We start from the raw sequence: 19,819 nt of genomic DNA, 5'->3' as shown, positions 1-19,819 counted from the left end.
TACCACATAACACTCAGTTCATGTAGTGAATACTAAACAGCACTGCGGTTAGCCTAGCTAGTGCTCAAGTTAGCCTGAATTGCACTCCGGTTATTGGTAGCTTAAATAGCGTTCGGTTAGCCCCTTTTAGCTTGGGTTGCTTACGGTTAGCTTTTATAACAGGGTTAGGATTTCTATCTAAAAAGATCAGGATTCTGGCAGCTGGTCGTCGGCGGCTTAGTGGTTATCATTCCCGCTAGGTATGCCGGCGACCCGGGTTCGAATCCTCTTGGTCTCATCTTTTTTTAACATAAAAAGAAGTTAAATGTGATTTATACCTCGTGTATGAAAAAATAAGAAGTCTCACAACATCAACTGAGCGCAAAATAGTCACTCCCACCAGGCAACACACATAAACTCAACTTACCTTGACTTTCCACAGCACCTATCACTGCACCGTCAATTTCAACTGATCTTTGGTGCCACATAACAGGGGAGACAGAAGGCTCTTTGAGGCAGAGCCTGGCCACATTTTCAGTGGTCAAGACAACCAGATTTGAATTAAAGTGAATATCGACTGAGCTTTGACGGAAAGGAACAGTCTGTTGCATGATACGCACACCTCTCAAACCTGAAAAATTCAACAACACAACGTTTCGATTCTAGTTTAGAATCATCCTGAGCAGTCGTATAAATGAATGAAGTGATACACTGTGTGAATCCTGGCAAGAAAAGAACTGCTCTTGGGTTCAAGTCCCACCTGAGCCACTGAATTTTATTCGATGGTCAGGATTCACACAGTGTATCACTCCATTCATTTACATTGTAACAACACAAAGAGTAGCAGAAACTGTTAACGAACTTGATATAACAAATAGATACCAACTGATAACTAGAAATTCAGCATTATCTAGTGTGACAGAGCTGCAAGAAAATGTCTGGCTATCATTACTTCTTTGAGCAGATGTTTAGTTAAAGAATTTACTCCACTGTAGTGGCGACAGTAGCTCAGTGGTTAGCCTCCCTATCAGGTGATCAATGCACTTGATTTTTCCAACATTTCAGGGGTTGAAAATGTTTTGGGCCCCCTTTAAGTTACAACAAGAAAGAATACACCTTCACTCTGGGCGGGCTCTTTTGAAGCAAGAATGGTCCCATGTTCACATCAGTCTGCATATCTTGGTGGTTTAGATGGAAAGTGCATGTGTAAGTGAGCTTTGAAGCCTTGTAGCTCATTTTTGCAGCTTTGCAGCACACTTGCTTGCACACAACCCCACTAAAAAAAGGGGGAGCCTCGAGCCATGCGGCCCATAGTGGCTAGGAGTATTTCTACTCCTCCCTGAATGGGATGCTAGTGGCCGGTCATGTTGACCGGCCAAATCAATTTTTGCTTGGTCATGTCTTGTTTTTGACCAGTCAAAATATTGAGTATTTACTTTGAAGCAATAGCCTATTCTGCCAAAAATTTCGCCTCATAAGCTAAAACACTCGTTGTTAAAGAGTATAAGCCTGTTTTGATCGCTAAAAGTGTCATTTTATTATGTTCGCTTTTTGAATTTCCATTTCTTCTGCGTTCTACTCTACATAAAACAAAATGCTCAGTAGCCGTAATGTTATGTTACTCTGCAAAGTTTTACATTTAACGACTTAAATAGCACCATGTCTTGGGTGGTCAACTTGTCAGCACACATAGGGACACATTCAGTTGCGAAATATGCACAATTTAAAGAAACATTGCTGACTTAACATTCAAAGCGTTTAGTTATTTTATTATTTTCTCATGATCTTGCTGGTGAAAAACGCGCTACGAGCTTGTACTTTCTAAAGGTGCATATAGTTTTTTAAATCTTCTAACGAGCGCTATTTTTCTCGGCCCACCTGACATTAAAATTGAAATTGAAACTGTAATTGTATACGCGTGTTAATAGCAGACGTTGATTGATGTAATGTTCATCGTTGTCTGTTTAGCGTATTTACAGACGTGGATGTTTCCTGTTTTATTTATTTATAAGCAAACCGTTAACAAATCCGCAGAGCGTGACCGTCTCATCTGTATTCTACAAATTTGTGACTGCAGGCTGCTATGATATGTTATGATTTTACTGTAAAATTTCAAGAAATACTGCAAATAAATTTTTTAGTGTGTGTTATTTATTTGAAAGCTGTGTATGTGACCAGTCAAAATGACCGCCGAACCAAAATTTTGTCCGGACAAATAGTCATTTTGGACGGACATTGTCCGTTGACCCGCCGTTATTTTGAGCACTGCAGGGTACCCCCCCCCCCAGCGTTAGTTTGCTGGTACTCATTTATACACCTGGGTGGAGAGAGGCACTATGAGAGTAATGTGTCTTGCCCAATAACACAACACAGTGACCCCAGGCAGGTCTCAAACCCAGACCGCTCGATCCAGAGTCCGGCGAACTAACCAATAGGCCACCACGCCTCCCACTAAAGTGACCCAATAAAACCACCAAGCTATGAAGGCTTATCAGACCTCCCCCCACCCCCACCCTCCCCCTTTCCCTGACATAGCCTGGTTGAGCAACATGTTACCTGTATTTGCCACAGGGTTGTAAATGGTGAGTCGGAACTTTCCACTTCCCGCAGTGTTTCTATCAGTGATTTCATTTTGTTTGTATTTCTCTGTCGCGTCAGTTTCACCACATTCTCCATCTCCCTCACAGCGCCAGCCTGTAAAGATAAAGCATGCTGTTGAGCCTAGTGGCCAATGACGCCGGAGCTCATCCCGGTTTCTGTAGCATTAAGCAACTAGGAGTATTTCTACTCCCCCTTGGATGGGACGCTAGTCCATACCAGGGTTACCCCCCAGCAGTTAATCTGCCGGTACCCATTTATACACCTGGGTGGAGAGAGGCACTATGGGGGTAAAGTGTCTTGCCTAAGAACACAATGCAGGAAGCCAGTTTAATAGTAATGACTGCTCTGATAAAAAAAAGTCTTACTTGCAGAAGGCTTTGCAGCATGCTGTGCATGGCTAACGGCAAAATTCCTAATGACAGGATCATTCACGACACCCCCGTCATTAGTCTTATACGTGTCCCACCACCAGTGTTCTTTGTCAGCTATTTCTGAGTAGGTGACATTGGTTCTCTGTTGCCGCAAGAGACGGAACATGCGACGTGTATAGTAAGGGTGCACTGTCCTATCTGCCGCTCCAATCCTTATCATGATAGGTAATCCCTAAAATTTAAAGTTGAAATTTATTTCACTGTTGTTTGCAGAACAAATGTCATTTATATCAAAATGTTTGGACAAAAAAGCTATTGAGCAGTACTTTCATGTAATACTGTTTATTATGCTGTACAAGGTGGCTCTAACTTTAAGGTCTGTGGATAAACCCAAGTGTGTGACCATTCAAATGAAAGCTACTGAGCAGTACTTTAATGTGGTACTGTTTAGTATGCTGTACAAGGTGGTTCTAACTTTTAAGTCTGTGGATAAAACCCTAGTGTGTGACCATTGATATGAAATCTATTGAGTAGCACTTTCATGTGGTACTGTGCAACATGCTTTAAATAACAAAACATGTAGTTTTTAAATGTTTAAGTGTGTGGATGTCACCCCAGGGTGTGACGGTTTGTTTATTACAAGATGGTCAGTGGGGTGTTTAAATTACAATCTCAAACAAAATAGAAATGTCACAAACATCTTACATGTAAATTTGATACGTGTTTGTCTGCATCATTTTCCGCAGTACACGCCTCCAAAATACCCTTAACAGCTGGAGAAGTGTGACTGGTGCTGATATCATGACGAAAGAACAGGTTGGATTCACCATAATCTTCCTTCTTGATCCAACCAGCTGCTGACACCAGAGCTAGGGCGTGGTCTGGGTAGTGGGTACCAAGCTGCCTGATAAAGAAGCATGTAATAACGGTACCGTAATGATTTGATTTAGCGTCCGGGCACTTATTTACTTTTGGCACCTCAAGGGAGGGCGCTTATTCGAGACAGGGGGTTTATTCGGGACAGGGCACTTATTTAATTTTTTGAGAAACAGCCAATAATGTTCAAAACAAAACTTAAATAAATATTAAAATAACTAACAATAACAGAAACTGTAACAGTTAACAAATTGTTGAAAGTTCTGTTACTTTTAAAAGAATTGTTCATTTTAGCAGTAAATATATACCTGTACGGTACGGTGAATGTTCATGATTTTATCTATTCGATGTCGTCAGGTCAATGACTTCAGTAGGGACAGTTATCCACGATAGGGGCGCTTATTAGAATGGGGGCGCTTGTAAGAATGGAGACGCTTATTAGAATGGGGGCGCTTATTGGAAGGAGGGCGCTTAATCGAATCATTACGGTAATTCAAAAAGTGTTTTGAAATCGACCACTATTTATCAGGCAGCCATGTTGATTGATACACAAAAGGATCCTAACACTTGTATCTGCCAATGGCACTTGCAATGTCATGATACCGATGGGGGAGGGGGGAGGGTGTCTAAACTTCCTGCTTCCTGTACCTTTTACTACTGGGTCCAGCCCTTTCTTAGTGGTTCAATCTGTTTGTCCTATTTCTATTGCAAACTTTTACACAATCTTGCAAAAAAAATCCAATTTCTGTGCCCAGTTATTGCCAGTTTAGGAATCCAAGTTCCTCCCCTCTCTTCTCTAGCCTCCAGCAGAATTCCCACTTCCTCACTCCCAATTTCCACATACCATATCCCCCCATACCCACATAACAGATACAGTGTATTCCTACAATGCAGGCAACTAAGGAATATCAGGTGATTTCTAAATCAACAGATAAAAGTTAGGAAGTAAAGGCAAAAATTGAAACAGAAACTCTGCACAGTCAGCAATTTTTTAAGGGAAAAAATAATTATTTAGTGTAAAACAAATGGGCCTAGTGGCCCATCAGGCTGGAGCTTATCCCTGTTTCTGTAGCATGAAGTGACAAGGAGTTTTTCTACTCCCCCCACTCCTCCTAGATGGGATGCTAGTCCATCGCAGGGTTACTCCCAAGCATTAAATTTGTTGGTACCCATTATACACCTGGGTGAAGAGAAGCATTGTGAAAGTAAAGTGTCTTGTCCAAGAATACAATCATAATGACCCAGGTCCGGGCACGAGCCGGGACCGCACAATCTGTTGTCCAGTACACTAACCATAATCAAAGAAAACAAAACAGAAAATGTCTTACCATGCTCCATGACCACCCATAGAATGCCCAGCAAAGACAACTCGGTCCTCATCAGCTTGGGGCCCAATCCAAGGAGCATCTTTTGTAAACTTGGCAAAGCTCCTTAAGGCCATCATTGCTGTCAGTTCTCCAGGTCCCTCCCAGTTGTGAGCTCCATGTCTGGTTGGTGCCACAAGCCAGAGGTGGTCAACACCAAACACCCACTTTCCATTCTCCATCCGCTTGTAACTGTCGGCCTGGTTCTGAGGAGGCACGGCTAAAATGCAACGTGCAATATTACTTTTAATAACAGTACACACTCAGCTGAAGTGAACGAGCTATTAGCTATCAACTTTGATATTTATTGGCAAGATCATTGGAAAGTGAGGGGTCTGCTGATAAGTATGGGAAGGCAGTGGGGCAGAGAGGTTTAGAACACTGGATTTGAAATCGAGAGGTCCCATGCATGTTTAAATCCTCAACCCTGCCACTAGCTGAATTTGTTCTCATAACTCTCAAGTTCAACTCCACATCTTGGCTTTGTCAATAGCCAACTGGTCAGTAGGCTCAATTTCCGCTGCTCTTTTGAGTCCGATCTTGATGTTCAAAAGAGGAGCGCAGACTCATTTCCCAAACAAAGGCTGGTAATTTAGCCTAAATGGTTAGCCTCCTACCAGTTAAAAGGATTCTAATAATTATAATTTTTGATTTTATTTGTTTGTTTACAGTGCCCTTGATAAACACAGCAGTGCTGAATACATACACTTAAATAATTACTAGACAGTCTTTTCTTTTAATTTATCATGGCAGTTTACTCTGACGCTAAACCTACACAAGTCAATAATCAATCTATGCAGTCGAACCCCTATAAAGCGGCCACCCCCTTTTTAGGCTGTTATCAAAGTCCTGAAAGTATTGCCAGTATAATACTGGAAATAAAACCCTTATTTAGTGGCCACGACCACCTTTTGGCCATTCCAAAGAAGATTCATCTTTTGTTTTTACCTCTATTAAGCCGCAACCAAGAATTTAACACATGTAGTTTGGCCTTTTTTTCAATAAGCTAATGACAGATAAGAATCTGACATAGGAAGTGACAACTTATATAAAACTTTCAAATACACGCTTATTATCATCTTGACATAATTTCATTGTCACTGAAGCTAAGTGATGACCTTTTGATTTCCTGGCAATAATGTGAAGTTTCTACCACACCTTATGCTAATCTTTGATGAACCCCTATTAAGCAGCCAACCTCTGTTAAGAGGGTGGGAGGCGCGGTGGCCAAATGGTTAGCGCGCTCGCCTCCGAGTCAAACGGCCCGGGTTCGAGGCCTGGCCGGGGCGCTGCGTTGTGTTCTTGGGCAAGATACTTTACTCTCACAGTGCCTCTCTCCACCCAGGTGTATAAATGGGTACCGGCAAATTTACTGCTGGGGGGTAACCCTGCGATGGACTAGCATCCCATCCAGGGGGGTGTAGCAATACTCTCAGTAGCTTGCTACGGAAACCGGGATAAGCTCTGGCCTGTATGGGCCACTAGGCTCGAAGCAGACTTTACCTTTTTACCTCTATTAAGAGGCCACTTACCATTTCCCCAAGAGTGGCAGCTTAATAGGGGTTCGACTGTATTAAAAGCTTTGTAATTATACACACATTAGCTTCATTGGACTTGTACCTACTTGTTCCATGAAGTGTCAGCAAAACAGGACAGATTCCAGAAGAACAAGCTGTTAGTGGAGCAATGGCTGCTCCATGCTGAACTGAAGCATCATGATCAAGAAAAGTAAACACAAACGATTCACTACCTTTGCGACATCTGAGATTTATCGCAAACTTTTGATCTGGTCCTTTATTGGTGCTTATTTTAAATACCAACTTTACATCAGAACAGATACCATTGTCGAAAAGTTGTTCCTTTCCATTTTTGTACTCCAGTGTGATTTTTATTGGTCGGACTTGCCCAGGAGCTATTGCAAAAGCTTTGTCTTGTGCAGTCAGCTTTACAGAGAACCGAACACTGGAAGACTGCTCTTTAATGGCAGAAACTTTGGTTACTTTGAGCCAATGAGAGCTATGCAGGTTGCTGATAGGAAGAGATATAAATGTCGAGAACAGTTTTCCATCCACCAGATCAGGTAAATATGTAGGAGATAAAACTTGGAAAGTTTGTTTTGTGTCAAGAAGTTTTATGTTGCAAGTGAATGCAAAGGATCCCTTGGATCTGAGGCGGAGCTGCAGGGTATGAATTCCACGAGACAGTTGAACAGATGACCTGGAATTAAACAAATTAAAGCAGCTTGTCAGCGTTCATAAAAATTCATTTAACAGCTCTATAACAGTATATATATCTTATTAACCACGCGCGAGGGCCGTACTGGGCGAATATTGGCCCGAGGTCTTGACAGTATGGATCGAGCGCAGCGAGGTCCGTACAAAAAAGACAGAGGGCCAATATTCGCCCAGTACGGTCCCGAGCAAGCTTGGTTAATAAGAGATTAATTACACGACTGGAAACTTTGTGTAGTGAGAATTGCCACCTAGTAGATGTCGTGGAAAACAATGTGCGGCAAAACTTTTACGCGCTAAAGAAGTTATATATATTTCTGTGTAAGCCGGGTCATTTCATTTTCAAAGCAATAAAAACTCGGAAAATGTTTTGCAAAAAAAAAATCTTGCCAAAATCTTGCGCTAAATCGCCCGGGAATTAGCGCGGGATCATCCGGGACAAAACCCGGTCCGATACTTGGAAAATATCGGCCCTCGCGGGACTGGAAATAAAGTAATCTGATTGGCTGATTTAGTTATTGGCCCTCGGACCGCCTTAGTCGTGTAATAAATTGGGGTATGGCACTCAAAGTCCAACTTACTGCTGAGTAAGGGCCTCTGATCAAAGTTAGGTAGCATAAATAATGTTTCAAGTATAAGTCACTGCCCGAGTTGAGTGTGCTCTATATCAAAGAACGGCACTAGTTTGAATATCAAGCTAGCAATACCTGTCAGCCTGAAGTTTTTGACAAATATCTACCTTTTGGCTGTGTTATTTTTTTCCTTGCATATGTAACTTGTGGTTGAAATTTATCATTGGTTTAAAATTTTTCAAACCAGTTTGATTTTAACTTCCTTTTGTTTCAGATTATGATAATGAATTTGAGACAATGAAAAATCAAAATCAAACTGGTTTTAAAAATTTTATCCAAAGATAAATTAAAACCACAACACATATTATATATTTGCCATATAAGAAAATGGAAGAAAACTGCTCATAGACAAGTCTCTACTTGTAGCAGCTTGTGGGACTGTTACACTGGGGACAAAATTGCTTCTCATCTTTTGTTTTGACTCCCATCTTTGTTTTCCCCTTTTTCTAAAGCAGTGAATGGTCAGGAGATTAAGACAGGTACATGTTGCCAATATTTTTTACTTTTTTGCATATTTGTATTGTTCCAAAAATATCCATACCCCTCCCATGGAGGGTTTTTTGGTTCAAATCCTCCTACCCCTTTGGAAATTCCAGTTAAGCCCAATACCTTCTGTAAAAAAGTTTGGCTTTTGGACCCTCCAGCCCCTCTGAATTTCCAATGACCTTCCATGGGGTGGGTATGGATATTCTCTGGAGCTGCACATTATTTGAGTAGAATTATCTTACCAGAACAGATCTCTTCTGTACACATCTCCCGTCATGACTGAATCATCAATATATACAGTGTGAACTCCAAGACATTGAACAAGTACTGTTGCATCATCTTCATTGACAAAGAAATCCCCCAGGGCCCACCCCTGCCATTCAGTTATACCCATCGATTGTAACGACATCACCAGCTCATTCCAGTTTACAGGAGGTGCAATAGCTACTGGCTCGGCAGCTGTGTGTTGACTTATTTCCATCCATTTTATCTCTCCTTGAGCTACCAGCTCAGAGTACAGAACGAACTTCTTATCCCATCTATACTTTGATACATTCTTCACCCCACCCCACTCCTCCAGAGGATCACCATCTACCTCTGCCTTGCCAATACCAAATGGTCCAATAAAATGCCACTTCTGTATAAACTTGGATATTTTTCCTCCGTGTTTTGACGCTTCCTTGAAACAAGTTTTTGCAGCTTTGGTCTTGTCTGGAAATGCCTGAAAGGATTCTCCTAAAACGCTCCAAAGAAAGGCATCATTTGATGACTGTAAAGCCTTTATAAGACATGACATCAGCTGATCCGTGGATTTCTTGGCTCTTAATTTCATAATATGATCTTTTTTGGTGCTTTTGCAAGAGGCCTTCGACCACTGTTGGCTTTCTTTGTCCAAGAGATTTGACGTGGAAGATGCAGATGAGCTTTTTTTCGACTTAGCACAGGAAACATAATTAACCAAAAACATAGCGTTTGTAAGATAAATAAATAAGGTGAAGTCTTTGTTTAGCCACATCCTAGCTCGTGAAGATCTTCAAATGCTAAAAATAAAACGTCGCATTGAAGATGAATGGAAAAGGAAACGTTTCTGCCAGGCGTTTCTCGTTTCCCCTTCCCTTTCATGCGAGAGGACCGGAACTTGTAAACTTTTTCTCGTGGGAGGGGAGGGTGTAGCTTACACTTCATCAAGCGTCGAGCAAATCGAGGAGTATTTTCTCATGGTTTGCTTTAACTCAGTTAGAAAAGCATGGTAAAAAGCGTTAAGAAAACCCTAAAACATGCAAAATTTTGAAATGCAAGGTTTTTGCCTCGCGAGTTTCTCTTATTATTCTTTCTTCTGATCACATGGACAGAATTGACCAATCACAAGCTCGTATCAGATCCCTCGTGACTTAGCTCAGCTGGAAACTTTAGGGTTCGAGAAATTTGCGCAACTAAGTTATAATCGCCGAATTGAATTTTCTTCTCTTCACTATGTCTTCACCTCCAAAGGATAAAGATAAAGAATTAAAAGCTGGGCACCCGCCGGCAGGTTTGTGAGGAAAAATTTCAATTTATCAAAGTTTAGAAGTCGTGCGCCAGACACGAAGTTGAAACCACATTTTGGATTCAAAACATGAATGTGGTTTTTTATTTATTTTTGTTTTTTCGCAGTTAAAGCAGGGGGGATGAGAATAACTTCAAAACACCATCAGCCACAGCATCCAGCCCCCACACCGGAAGAAAAAGCTGAAGACGAAGAATTTGCTGAGCCAAAGGAAAAGTAAGTGAACACAAATGAAACGCTTTCGTGTACAAAACTTGGCGATTTTGAATGCATGTACGCGCATACGTGTACCGAGGTTTGAGAAACTGTACCTTGTACATGATAAACAATAAATAATTGTACAATTTTCTCATACTATGTCAAGTGTGTCTGCTATTTTTAAGTTACACTTTTTGTCTGTGAAAAGGAATTTCAAAGGTCGTGCACTGTTTCGTGAAATTTTACGCGCGCGCACTCACGGTTTCCACGTGCCATGTTTCTTTGCGTGACAATTGTTAGAAATGTAATTGTTACGTTGTGTGACCACTAATTACGTATGTAACAAATTTTCTAAACTTTTTCACCCTACAGTTTTGGATGGAAGAAAGTTTGCACGTATATTTATACATTTTAAGCCTTTTAGGCAAGTGCAATTTGCAAACTTTTATTCAAAAGCAGTTCATAAAACACCATATTATAGGCACATAAACACGACAGAGAAAATTGGTAGGACCTGACCACTTTTGTAGAGAAACAGTCAAATCAAAATGGGGCCAATTTCTTAGTGACCATAATATTGCATTCTATGTTCACTTTGTGGTGGATATTTACCTCATATATCCCACACAAGTTGAATAACTAGCGGTCTTTAACATCACTTTCGGTAAACAAAGCGACAAACAAAGGCAGTTTGTTTCTCTTTAGCTGCTAGGAGGTGAATAGTACTTTGCTAATGACCTCCGAGTTAACCAATCAGTGTGCGCAAAAAGCACTATTTACTTGTGTGGTATATACTAACTTAAATTATTGGAGTAATAAATATTAAAGTTTGGATGCTCGTCTCTGTTCTATTCAGGGCCTCGGATCAGAAAGTTGTTGTGTCAGGAGTGCTAACAAAGGGAAATGCTGACTTCAAAGCAGAAGCTGTTAAGGTGGCTCATGAGAAGCCTGTGCCGCAACATGAGAAAAGACCACCAGGTGGCGGGGCCAAGTCAGCAGCAAAGGTTATTCAACAACCAAGGAAGCAGTAGATATTTTAAAATTAAATCTGAAATTGAACAGTGGTTCCTTGACTTCACACAACATAAAACAAAAGATTCCTTCCTTGTAGTTAGTTATAGGTTTGTTTTGTGTATCCATAGGATAAATAGTTAAAGCTAAGTCTGATGTGGTAATTAATTAATGTCTTTCAAGAATATTGTCTTGTTTCTTTAAATATCTTCAATAACAGTACCAGTGAAAAAGTTAGTTGCAACTAACAGAAAACAAGTGTTTTTTTAGAACTGTTTAGGCCAGTATTTCATCTTTAGGGTTGAGAGTTTTCTTGTAAGACTAACAAATATGGTGATAAAGGTGTTAACTGAGGTGTTTACTTTGAGGTGTTTAAAGGTGTTAACTGAGAATGTTTTAGTTTATTGAGTCACAAAAGACAAAAGATTCTCTCTAGAGAGTTTGAATGCAAGTCACTCTATGAAGAAAGAAAAAAAATAGATGAAAAAAAATTCACAATTCTTATGGGGTGTGCAAACCTAGCAAAGGCTGTTCCAGGAGTGGTGCTGATTTTTTCTGGGAATTTTGGGGAGTTGCTGGAATAAGGTAGTGATTATATGGTGTGCATGGAAACAATTCAAGGAAAGCAATTTTTGATTTCAGTAACCTAACCTTACAAATAAGTTTTTCATTTATCATTTTGGACTGATAATTTGTCACTTTCAAGTTTCTTGTCTACAAAATGTTAATAAATCAGGCATAAGTGAATTTTTGGGAAGGCATAATTTTTCGGGACATTGATGAGATAAATTTTCAGGTCATTAAATTAAATAATTTTGGGAAGACTTGATTCAATTGGCATGAATGCCATTGCTCAAACAGCCCATGTTAGGCTTGCCGCACCTTACTGTCTTTCACAATGCTTTAAAAGCACAGTATGAAATACTGATTTTATATCCTCCCCTGTCATGCCGTAAGTTTTACAAAAAACACATTTTGATGTACTGGTACTTTCAGTTGTTGTTATAATGTCACTTTTGGCTTCCCTCTGTATGGAATATTGAGTTGTTGTAAAGATGTTGAGAACACAAAAAATAAAACAAAAAATATTGTTGTTGCCTTGTGAATTGAATTTTTTGCTAACAATAAAAGTTCTTTGCTTTTTCATTGGCCAAGATGATGAGTAAACTTAAGTCAAGATCAGTGATATTAAAAAGAATAAAAAAAAAAATCATACCAAAAACTTTACTTGGAGAAGAATGCAACAGCCCCAGGCAAGGAAAAATTGAGGGCTGCTTTCTCAAGGGCAAGCTAGAAATATTCTGTTTTTTTTTTCAACCCCTTGACTGGGGAAGGTTTTTTATTTAAAAACTACTTTACAATTGGGGTTTGAATGGCCTTAAGTGGGAGAGGAAAGGTTTTAAACTGCAGTAGAAATACAAATATTTTTATTTTAGTCTTGCAAAATAAAATATAAATAAACTAGTTAGCATAAGGTTCATTTGTTTACAATTTCTAGCAGACTTTACATATGACATTAAACTGAAAATACAAGGTTTCATCCATTTTGGAGAGAATAAAAAATCAAAATCTTTGTACATATATTAAAAAGTGGTCAGCAAAAAGCAACCACTGGACTATTGTTGAGAGCCATCACAAAAATTTTAAAATACTCCAATGGATTTAGACAATTTACAATGGATAGAAAGTCCTAAAAGCAAGTGCTATTAAAAAGGTGATGTTATCATAAAGAAAAAGCAACTGCTGTAATTTCCACTTTCACTGGCAAAGTTAACAGTTTCTGTTCTTCACGTCCCTTACCACTGCATCATGTAGTCTGTCGACTGAAATTATAAAACAAATTACAACACACGTTATAAATAACTGTTAAAACACTTTGTCCATACACCATGTAAAGCTTAGTCTGCACTTTGGCAAAAATGGCCCACTCCACACTTCCAGAGGTTTATCCTGGCTAGGGGAGTGGGGTAGGGACTCCAATATGAAAAGGATGCTCATTGACTCGCTGAGGGGTGTCGATAGCCCTTGTGCATGTTTATGTCAGTCTAGCAATTTTTACCACCTAGCCTTGGTTTTGCGTACGAACTTGTAAATTTCTAGCCTGTGTACAGCCGTCCCGCTCCCCTCAAAAAAATCGGAGACTCCCTGATTTTTTTAAGGGGAGTGGGACAGCTGTACACAGGCTAGACTTTCAGAGCTTCTAGAATTCAAAACTTTCTGAAGGGCATGCCCCCAGAACTCCGAAGCAAGATCGTGCCTCGTCTATGGCAAATGTCTGGTGAAGGCCCTGGCCACTGCTTCAATCTTTTCATACACCATTTCTCTTTACCCAATTATAAATTTTTGTCTTTTATCTAACCCCCCTACTCTGTTGAAGCACCAGTATCTTGGTCAGGACTTACTGAAAATCTATTCCGGGTTCTTGCTTTAGTTTCCTTTGTTAGTGCATCCAAGTAAGGGTCAGTGATCATGATTTCTTTGCTTCTGGAGCCAGAACTGGTACGCACAGCTAAACCACTGTGTAATAAGTGCGTGGGAGTGCTGCTACTGTGGGTACTTCTCAAGCCCTGACTGGAATTCCGCTTGCTTTGACTGCTTCCATCTTTCTGCAACTGAATGGGTAAAAAAGCAATGAAACAAGTACCCTTGTCAGACCTGGTGTCCATAATAGGAAAGTGTCCGTATTATAGAGGTGTTCGTTAGAGGCGCAGGGGGGGGGGGGGGGGTTCTTTCATGTATCTTACATGTATGTAGCTAATGGAACAAAATTGAACCAAAATTCAATTAAATTGGGTTCGGTAAATTTATCGAACAAAATTGACCATCTAATTTGCTATGAGTTCAATTATCAAACCAAGCAAACCAATCGAACAACATCGAACGCAAACTGGTTCCATTTTGTTCAAAATGCATCTCTTGACGCCTGAAAGTTCGGTAATCAAATGTTCAATTGTTGTCGACCGTCTGATAATCGAACATTCGATTGTGCTCGATTGACAAAATTTTATTGTGAGTTTGATTATGTTCTACTACCAAACCCAATCTAACGATTGGTGTTCCATTGGGTCTGATCACCGAATGTTCGATTACATCAGTGTAGATACCCCGGGATGTCAGTCGGTGACGTAAATATAATCCATAAAATTATATATTTTAGCTAGCATGTAATAGGTCAACTGCAATGATCTATAAACCTAATGATTCATGCACAAGCAAGTCAGACAGTTCCAACAACAATTAAACTTAATCCTTAATAAACGTGCTTAATCTTTGCAGCCGAGACACAAACAAACAATAAAATATTATTCGAATTCTCCACGCAGCCAAAAGGCCTGTATGAAAGAAAAGGTTTGAATACAAAATTGCAAGGGAATATGGTCTAATATGCAGTACAAACCATTCAAATCTGTTCTGCAAAACAAAACACGACAAAATCATCTCGTAGAGAAGCTAGGGTATAGTTTCAATGTCTTCTCTACGAATGTTTTGGTGCAAAGGTCGTGCTTGATTTCCCATTATGTCCATTATCACATCCTTTGATGGGACAAAGCAGATCGAACGCGTTCACGTTAACACATCTCGTATTTTCATCGTCCTTTACTTACCAACCATGGCAAATCATTAACATTTCGCTTATCAACAACATGTTGTCTTCTTAAAGCTTCTTGATGTAGCTGAGACATGGTACAAAAGGCTAAAACACGAACTTTGTAGGAACCAATGCGCAAAGAACGCAAAACAACAATGAGTTGCTCAACTTTAGCTCTTGATCGAGTTATATATGCTGTCTCGAAGTGACGTCACAATAGATGTCGGTATGCAAGGAATGCACGCAGATTTACGCGCCAAATGAAGGCCACTACCGCGCGCGAAAAAGATCAGGTGAACTTATACTCAACTTGAGGTGTTCGAATTTTTCCCCTCCCTTCCCCTAGGAGAGTACCGCGCAGACAAAAAGGCTGTATGTGCGACCTGATAGGCTTCTGGTGAAAGTTTCTTTTGAAGTTCGCGCGCTGGACTACAGATCGAGCGGAACATCTTTGGCCCACGATGCCCTTCAGACTTCACCTACCTGATTGGTTGTCGTTTTTAAATTTGTTGGCTTTATTTCTTAAAAAAGGAATCGGTCATTTCTTAATTCTTGCTTAAACAGCCTGATAAGATAAACTTTCGAACTGTCCCCGACTATAATGTATATGATAGGCGCTCCGAATTGCCGGCGAAATTGGTCCATTTTCTAAAAATGTTTTCAGAAGCTAGTCTTTTTTATCTAGTAAGACTGGTTATCAAAGATAAAGTGTACATATTACGACGAACGCTATATCAGGAAAAACTCATGTAGGATAATTGTTTTTACAAGTAACTTCGAATTCTTGGTCTGTGTCAGATTTAGTTCTTCTTGAAAGTTCAACTGAATACAGTAGCAGAGATGATTCCAAGGTCAGGTCTTTCAAGATGAAATCTGACTTCTGCGCTGACGCACGGAGAAAAGACTTAATTAAGGTGAATTACCGATTACTAAAGGGCGTCCTTATTAGAGTTGTTTAATTTGTAATTATAATATAGGCTAAAAGCACGTTAAATTGTGGTTGTTCAAATGCATCACAATGTTCAGTAGCCATTACTGCCATTAGCCTTCGGCAAGTGTCCAGATATAGGTCGGTTACATTAATTTTACAGGGGGAAGCACTAATTACAGACGGCAATCGCCGTCTTGATTTCGTAAAAATTGAGGAAAAATAAGTAAAGTTGGAGAAGGTTGTTGATTGTTCGAGCTTAGTAAATTATATAGGGTCGACTTGAAGTTTGACCCAGTGGTAAAATGAAGCTTCTTGTGGCTCAATTTTACCCTTGGTACGGTTTGGCATTTTCTTGTATTCATTATCATATATTAACGTAGAACAAAGGAAAATGCCAAATTGACCTAGGGCAAAATTAAACCGCAACACATATGCTAAAAAAAGAAAACTTTACAAATGTACTCAGGTTCAAAGTTCTAATAGTTCTAACATCTAAGAGACTAATAAAAGTTTTCTTTTACAAGGTCCGTCAAAATTAGTTTACCTTAAATTTCCCTCTTTTATTTTAGATTCTTACTAAAAATACTCGACGTCTACTCTTGCCACCGATTTTTTTTCACCTGGTCATGTTGGAAACGTGACAAGGACAAGTTTACGATCATAGCGCCAACATAACATCATGGGAATACCATTGAAAATTGGATGTATTTATTTTTGCACCCAGCCTTACTTTGACGCATTTCTTTTTCAATTTAAAATTTATATATTTACTAAACTACGTGCATGCCGCTCTTTCTAGCTACCTTAAATTCTATAGCAACTGATATTACAAATAAAGTTTAATCACCTTCCTTTTTAAACGCGGTAAATTATAGATGATGTTTCAAAGTTTTTGACCTGATGGTTGGTCGGTGAAATAATTGTGATGAATTAATTCGAACTGTGTCTTAGAGGTGAATAATAATTACAGACAGTATGTCGGCCTAAACACACGACATTTCACAATTGAGAGTTGTAAGTCGCTAAGACATATTTTCTAGCAATCATGTAGGTTCTAACAGCTTTAATCTAATAAGCGAACTGGCACAAACTCGCAAATTTATTTCAATGAAATCCTTTATAACACGTTTGCGTTCTTAGAAGTTTTCAAAAGATTGTCTGGCAATGCCGAAACGTGTAAACAAGTACAAGCAAGACAGCTTGAAACGAATGGAAAATGATGGAGCTACATCCAACGGAAAGGGAAAATCTCCTAAAAAACGTAAGCGCTTTTTATTACTAATACTTACTTTTTTTACTTCTTAAATGTAGCATAAATTTCCCATGTTTCAGGCTAAACTTGGGCCGACTTTTGTTTACACTTTGTGACGTAGCTTTACATCTAAAGTCACTGAGTCGAAATGGTTTTTTTCCCCAAAGAATTAATAAAACTCTCACTCGTTTAAAATAGTTTTCGTTCTAAAAAATCTAGCCGTCTAGTCTTAAGAGTAGTTAAATTTGTAGTTATTTCTTCTTTCTTTAGTGTATAAAAATTCTCAAGTTTCAGTTCTTTACCAAACAACAAGTCGCAACCGACACTTTACAGAACCATTAAATTATTAAACTTAACGGGTCCGCATTGAAATTTTCGACATAAATGAAATTCAAAACTACATTAATTCAGTTCGACGAAATCGAGACCAGATATGCACATGAAATATTTATTACGCAAAAATATATTTTCTTTAACGCAGCAAGATAAGTTTAACACTTGTTTCGTAGTTCGGTAAAACTATTTATTTCGCGGTGATCATACGAGACCCCCAACGGTGATTCATCGGCGAAGTGAACTATTTCACAAGAATGCGAAAGTCAGGATAAGATGCAAACGACAAGTATTTATTAGAAAACTGCTTTGTAAAGCGCCTGGCTGCAATGTCGCTGAATTTAATTGGAGGTAAGGAATTATTAGAAGATATAGAAGTAACAAATTGTACTGCAGACTTTTTTCCAGCGCTTGAGCGGGCTGCAGCCGATTTTTTTTTTTGAGATCGTACGGTATTTTTTTTAACTTTCAGCGACCCCACCGCTGTGTAACGATGTCGCTTCTCATAAACATGCTTGGGCACCCTTATTTTTCAATTACTTGTCAAACCGAGCTGCAAAAAGTGCAAGGAGACGCAACTTTCCAACTTGTTGACTTGTGACTTCTTTTGACAACTTGCGTACTAAAACTTGAGCGATTCTGTTTATCAATTTAACATAAGTTTAAAAACGATTTATATTTCCTCATTTGAAAGCTTGCGTCTCCTTGTCACTTTGCAAGGTCAGGCTTTAAATTGGTTTCACGGCAAAGAAAACTTAAAAAATTTATACTATAAAGCAACAAGCAAAGGATTAAATACTTTATAAAGGTTTAATAATGTGACTATTTACTGTAGTTCGGGATTATACCGTTTCTAACACGGCAAGGGGTCACTACTTTTGAAGAGCTGAAATGTGTACTGTAAACAACATAAAAAACATGTAAATTAACATATGTAAGCATAATAACCTAAAGAGATATTTCTTTTTAGTCGTGAGTAAATTTTAACGAATCTTTGTTTGTCCTCTTTGCTATAGCTGACATTTTTACCCGGTCTTCAATCTCTCGTTACCGCAGTTCAAGTTTGAGATTGTTTACTATCGGCGTATCCTTAGCGTAGCGCTGATCGATATTTCAATAATTATTATTTTTTTAAACAGTCATGGAGTTTTATTGTTACTTTTAGGTGTCGCTTTTTTCGGCGGGTGATTAGTGGTTTCTTTTGAAACTTTACAAAAAATGATTGTGCTTATCCATGTAATATATGGGAAAAGTTTCATGGAAACACCTTAAATGACTTATCGAAATTTTGCAGCGTTGAAAAATAATATAAGCTTTCATGATAAATATGATAAATTGGAGCTATTTTGGTAAAATGACTCAATAACTTTTAATTCAAGATCTCATGAATATAATATCAAGAATTTCGACCTACAACCATGCATATCGTAAGATCGGGTACGAGCGGATTCTGATTGTGAAACCGATTTTCATAAACAGTTTGAGGTTCGAATCAAATAAGTTGAAACTACCGAACTTGAACTGCATTCGTCCAAAGGACCCTCAAACGACGAAACATCGTTGTCGAAACAACAAAATAAAATGTCTCTGATTTTTTTCAGAAACATTTTGTTTCCATTGAAGACGTTTCCTAGTTTGCGCTTTAAATAAACAAGTTTAGGAAACAATTAATGTGCCCTGGTTTGCGCGCGCCTTATAAAATATTCCACACATTTTAACACGGGTCCAGTTTAAAATAAATTTAGCCTCAATTGAAGTTTGTCGTTCGTGTTAAATTCCTATCGTTTTCCTACCTTTGTAAAGTGTTATTTTGAGATTTTTTCGATTTAAAATATATTTATGACTTTGTATTTATATGACCCCCTGCTAACAACTTTAAAAGGTGGCCCTAGTTTCGCTAGATCGTTCTCAAAGTTCAGCAAGCCATCTGCCTCGTGCTGACAAAAGCACGTTTACTCTATTAGTTCCCACAGCTATGCGTTAACTTTAATTTACTCTTACAAAACTGACCTGAATTTCCGTTATTGCTGTAAGCGACCAGAGAAGGTGACTATTTTCAAGGTAGCTTGTTCCCGGAAGTCCCCCCCCCCCCCCCCCCCCACGGAAATTTGTCACGGCAAGCGTGCTGGCCATTGCGTTTACCAAATTAAAAAAAAAAATTACATGGTTTCCAGTTCTGTATTCTTTGGTTGTTTAAAGTTTAAACTACCGAGATGGCTTAGATTACATCGCTCTGTTAATGTTGCAATTTTCCGGATGAGGGAAGCCAACCAAAATAAAAGGTAATATTGACTGCGATCAATATGGGTGCGCGCTTCAAAAAATATAATTAATGGCAGACTGTAGGGGGACATATAATATGTGCATGATACAGGAAATTTGCAGATTTTCTTGTGTGTAACTGAGTAAAACTGCAGTA

The 19,819-nt window shown here is 39.0% G+C and overlaps 4 protein-coding genes across 6 annotated transcripts in view; 2 read left to right on the top strand and 2 right to left on the bottom strand.

Annotated features, from left to right (window-relative positions):
• The window catches only part of LOC144631097 (uncharacterized), a 56,723-nt gene extending 46,963 nt beyond the window's left edge, over positions 1 to 9,760 (bottom strand). For both annotated transcript variants that reach the window (XM_078489477.1, XM_078489476.1), the window contains exons 1-7: positions 8,783 to 9,760; positions 6,816 to 7,408; positions 5,156 to 5,411; positions 3,657 to 3,855; positions 2,946 to 3,183; positions 2,536 to 2,673; positions 407 to 610 (exon numbers count right to left, since the gene is read on the bottom strand). In XM_078489477.1, the coding sequence (XP_078345603.1) occupies positions 407 to 610; positions 2,536 to 2,673; positions 2,946 to 3,183; positions 3,657 to 3,855; positions 5,156 to 5,411; positions 6,816 to 7,408; positions 8,783 to 9,555 (2,401 nt within the window). In that variant the 5' untranslated portion in view covers positions 9,556 to 9,760. The remainder of the gene's footprint in view (positions 1 to 406; positions 611 to 2,535; positions 2,674 to 2,945; positions 3,184 to 3,656; positions 3,856 to 5,155; positions 5,412 to 6,815; positions 7,409 to 8,782) is intronic.
• A 170-nt stretch (positions 9,761 to 9,930) lies between these two features.
• LOC144629533 (death-associated protein 1 homolog) lies at positions 9,931 to 12,391 on the top strand. The gene is made up of 3 exons (XM_078487762.1): positions 9,931 to 10,071; positions 10,194 to 10,302; positions 11,141 to 12,391. Exons 1-3 carry the CDS (start codon positions 10,014 to 10,016, stop codon positions 11,313 to 11,315), a joined length of 342 nt encoding a protein of 113 aa, XP_078343888.1. The 5' UTR covers positions 9,931 to 10,013; the 3' UTR covers positions 11,316 to 12,391.
• A 314-nt stretch (positions 12,392 to 12,705) lies between these two features.
• On the bottom strand, positions 12,706 to 15,068 carry LOC144629534 (uncharacterized). Its single transcript, XM_078487763.1, has 3 exons — positions 14,901 to 15,068; positions 13,698 to 13,907; positions 12,706 to 13,118 (listed from the first exon to the last, which is right to left on the bottom strand). Exons 1-3 carry the CDS (start codon positions 14,976 to 14,978, stop codon positions 13,092 to 13,094), a joined length of 315 nt encoding a protein of 104 aa, XP_078343889.1. The 5' UTR covers positions 14,979 to 15,068; the 3' UTR covers positions 12,706 to 13,091.
• A 1,760-nt stretch (positions 15,069 to 16,828) lies between these two features.
• The window catches only part of LOC144631091 (myosin-IIIb-like), a 45,169-nt gene continuing 42,178 nt past the window's right edge, over positions 16,829 to 19,819 (top strand). Inside the window, exon 1 of one of the 2 annotated variants that reach the window (XM_078489468.1) lies at positions 16,829 to 17,076. In XM_078489468.1, the coding sequence (XP_078345594.1) occupies positions 16,980 to 17,076 (97 nt within the window). In that variant the 5' untranslated portion in view covers positions 16,829 to 16,979. Of the gene's footprint in view, positions 17,077 to 17,625; positions 17,752 to 19,819 lie in introns of those variants that run through there. The other variant, XM_078489470.1, reaches the window with a different exon arrangement.

This window comes from Oculina patagonica, chromosome 11 (genome assembly GCF_052425735.1).
Source record: "Oculina patagonica isolate OP01 chromosome 11, crgOcupat, whole genome shotgun sequence".
Taxonomy (NCBI): Eukaryota; Metazoa; Cnidaria; class Anthozoa; order Scleractinia; family Oculinidae; genus Oculina; species Oculina patagonica.
Note: the sequence above shows the minus strand (reverse complement) of the source record. Positions and strands in the feature narration are given on the sequence as shown.

What these genes read in the sequence shown, in the direction of transcription:
- LOC144629533 (XM_078487762.1), top strand. Translation starts at nt 10,014, where the DNA reads ATGTCTTCACCTCCAAAGGATAAAGATAAAGAATTAAAAGCTGGGCAC. An exon ending in AGCTGGGCACCCGCCGGCAG is followed by an intron (nt 10,072 to 10,193) that starts GTTTGTGAGGAA and finishes GTTTTTTCGCAG; the next exon opens with TTAAAGCAGGGGGGATGAGA. An exon ending in TTTGCTGAGCCAAAGGAAAA is followed by an intron (nt 10,303 to 11,140) that starts GTAAGTGAACAC and finishes TGTTCTATTCAG; the next exon opens with GGCCTCGGATCAGAAAGTTG.
- LOC144629534 (XM_078487763.1), bottom strand. Translation starts at nt 14,978, where the DNA reads ATGTCTCAGCTACATCAAGAAGCTTTAAGAAGACAACATGTTGTTGAT. An exon ending in TTAATGATTTGCCATGGTTG is followed by an intron (nt 13,908 to 14,900) that starts GTAAGTAAAGGA and finishes TTACCCATTCAG; the next exon opens with TTGCAGAAAGATGGAAGCAG. An exon ending in GAACCCGGAATAGATTTTCA is followed by an intron (nt 13,119 to 13,697) that starts GTAAGTCCTGAC and finishes TTATAATTTCAG; the next exon opens with TCGACAGACTACATGATGCA.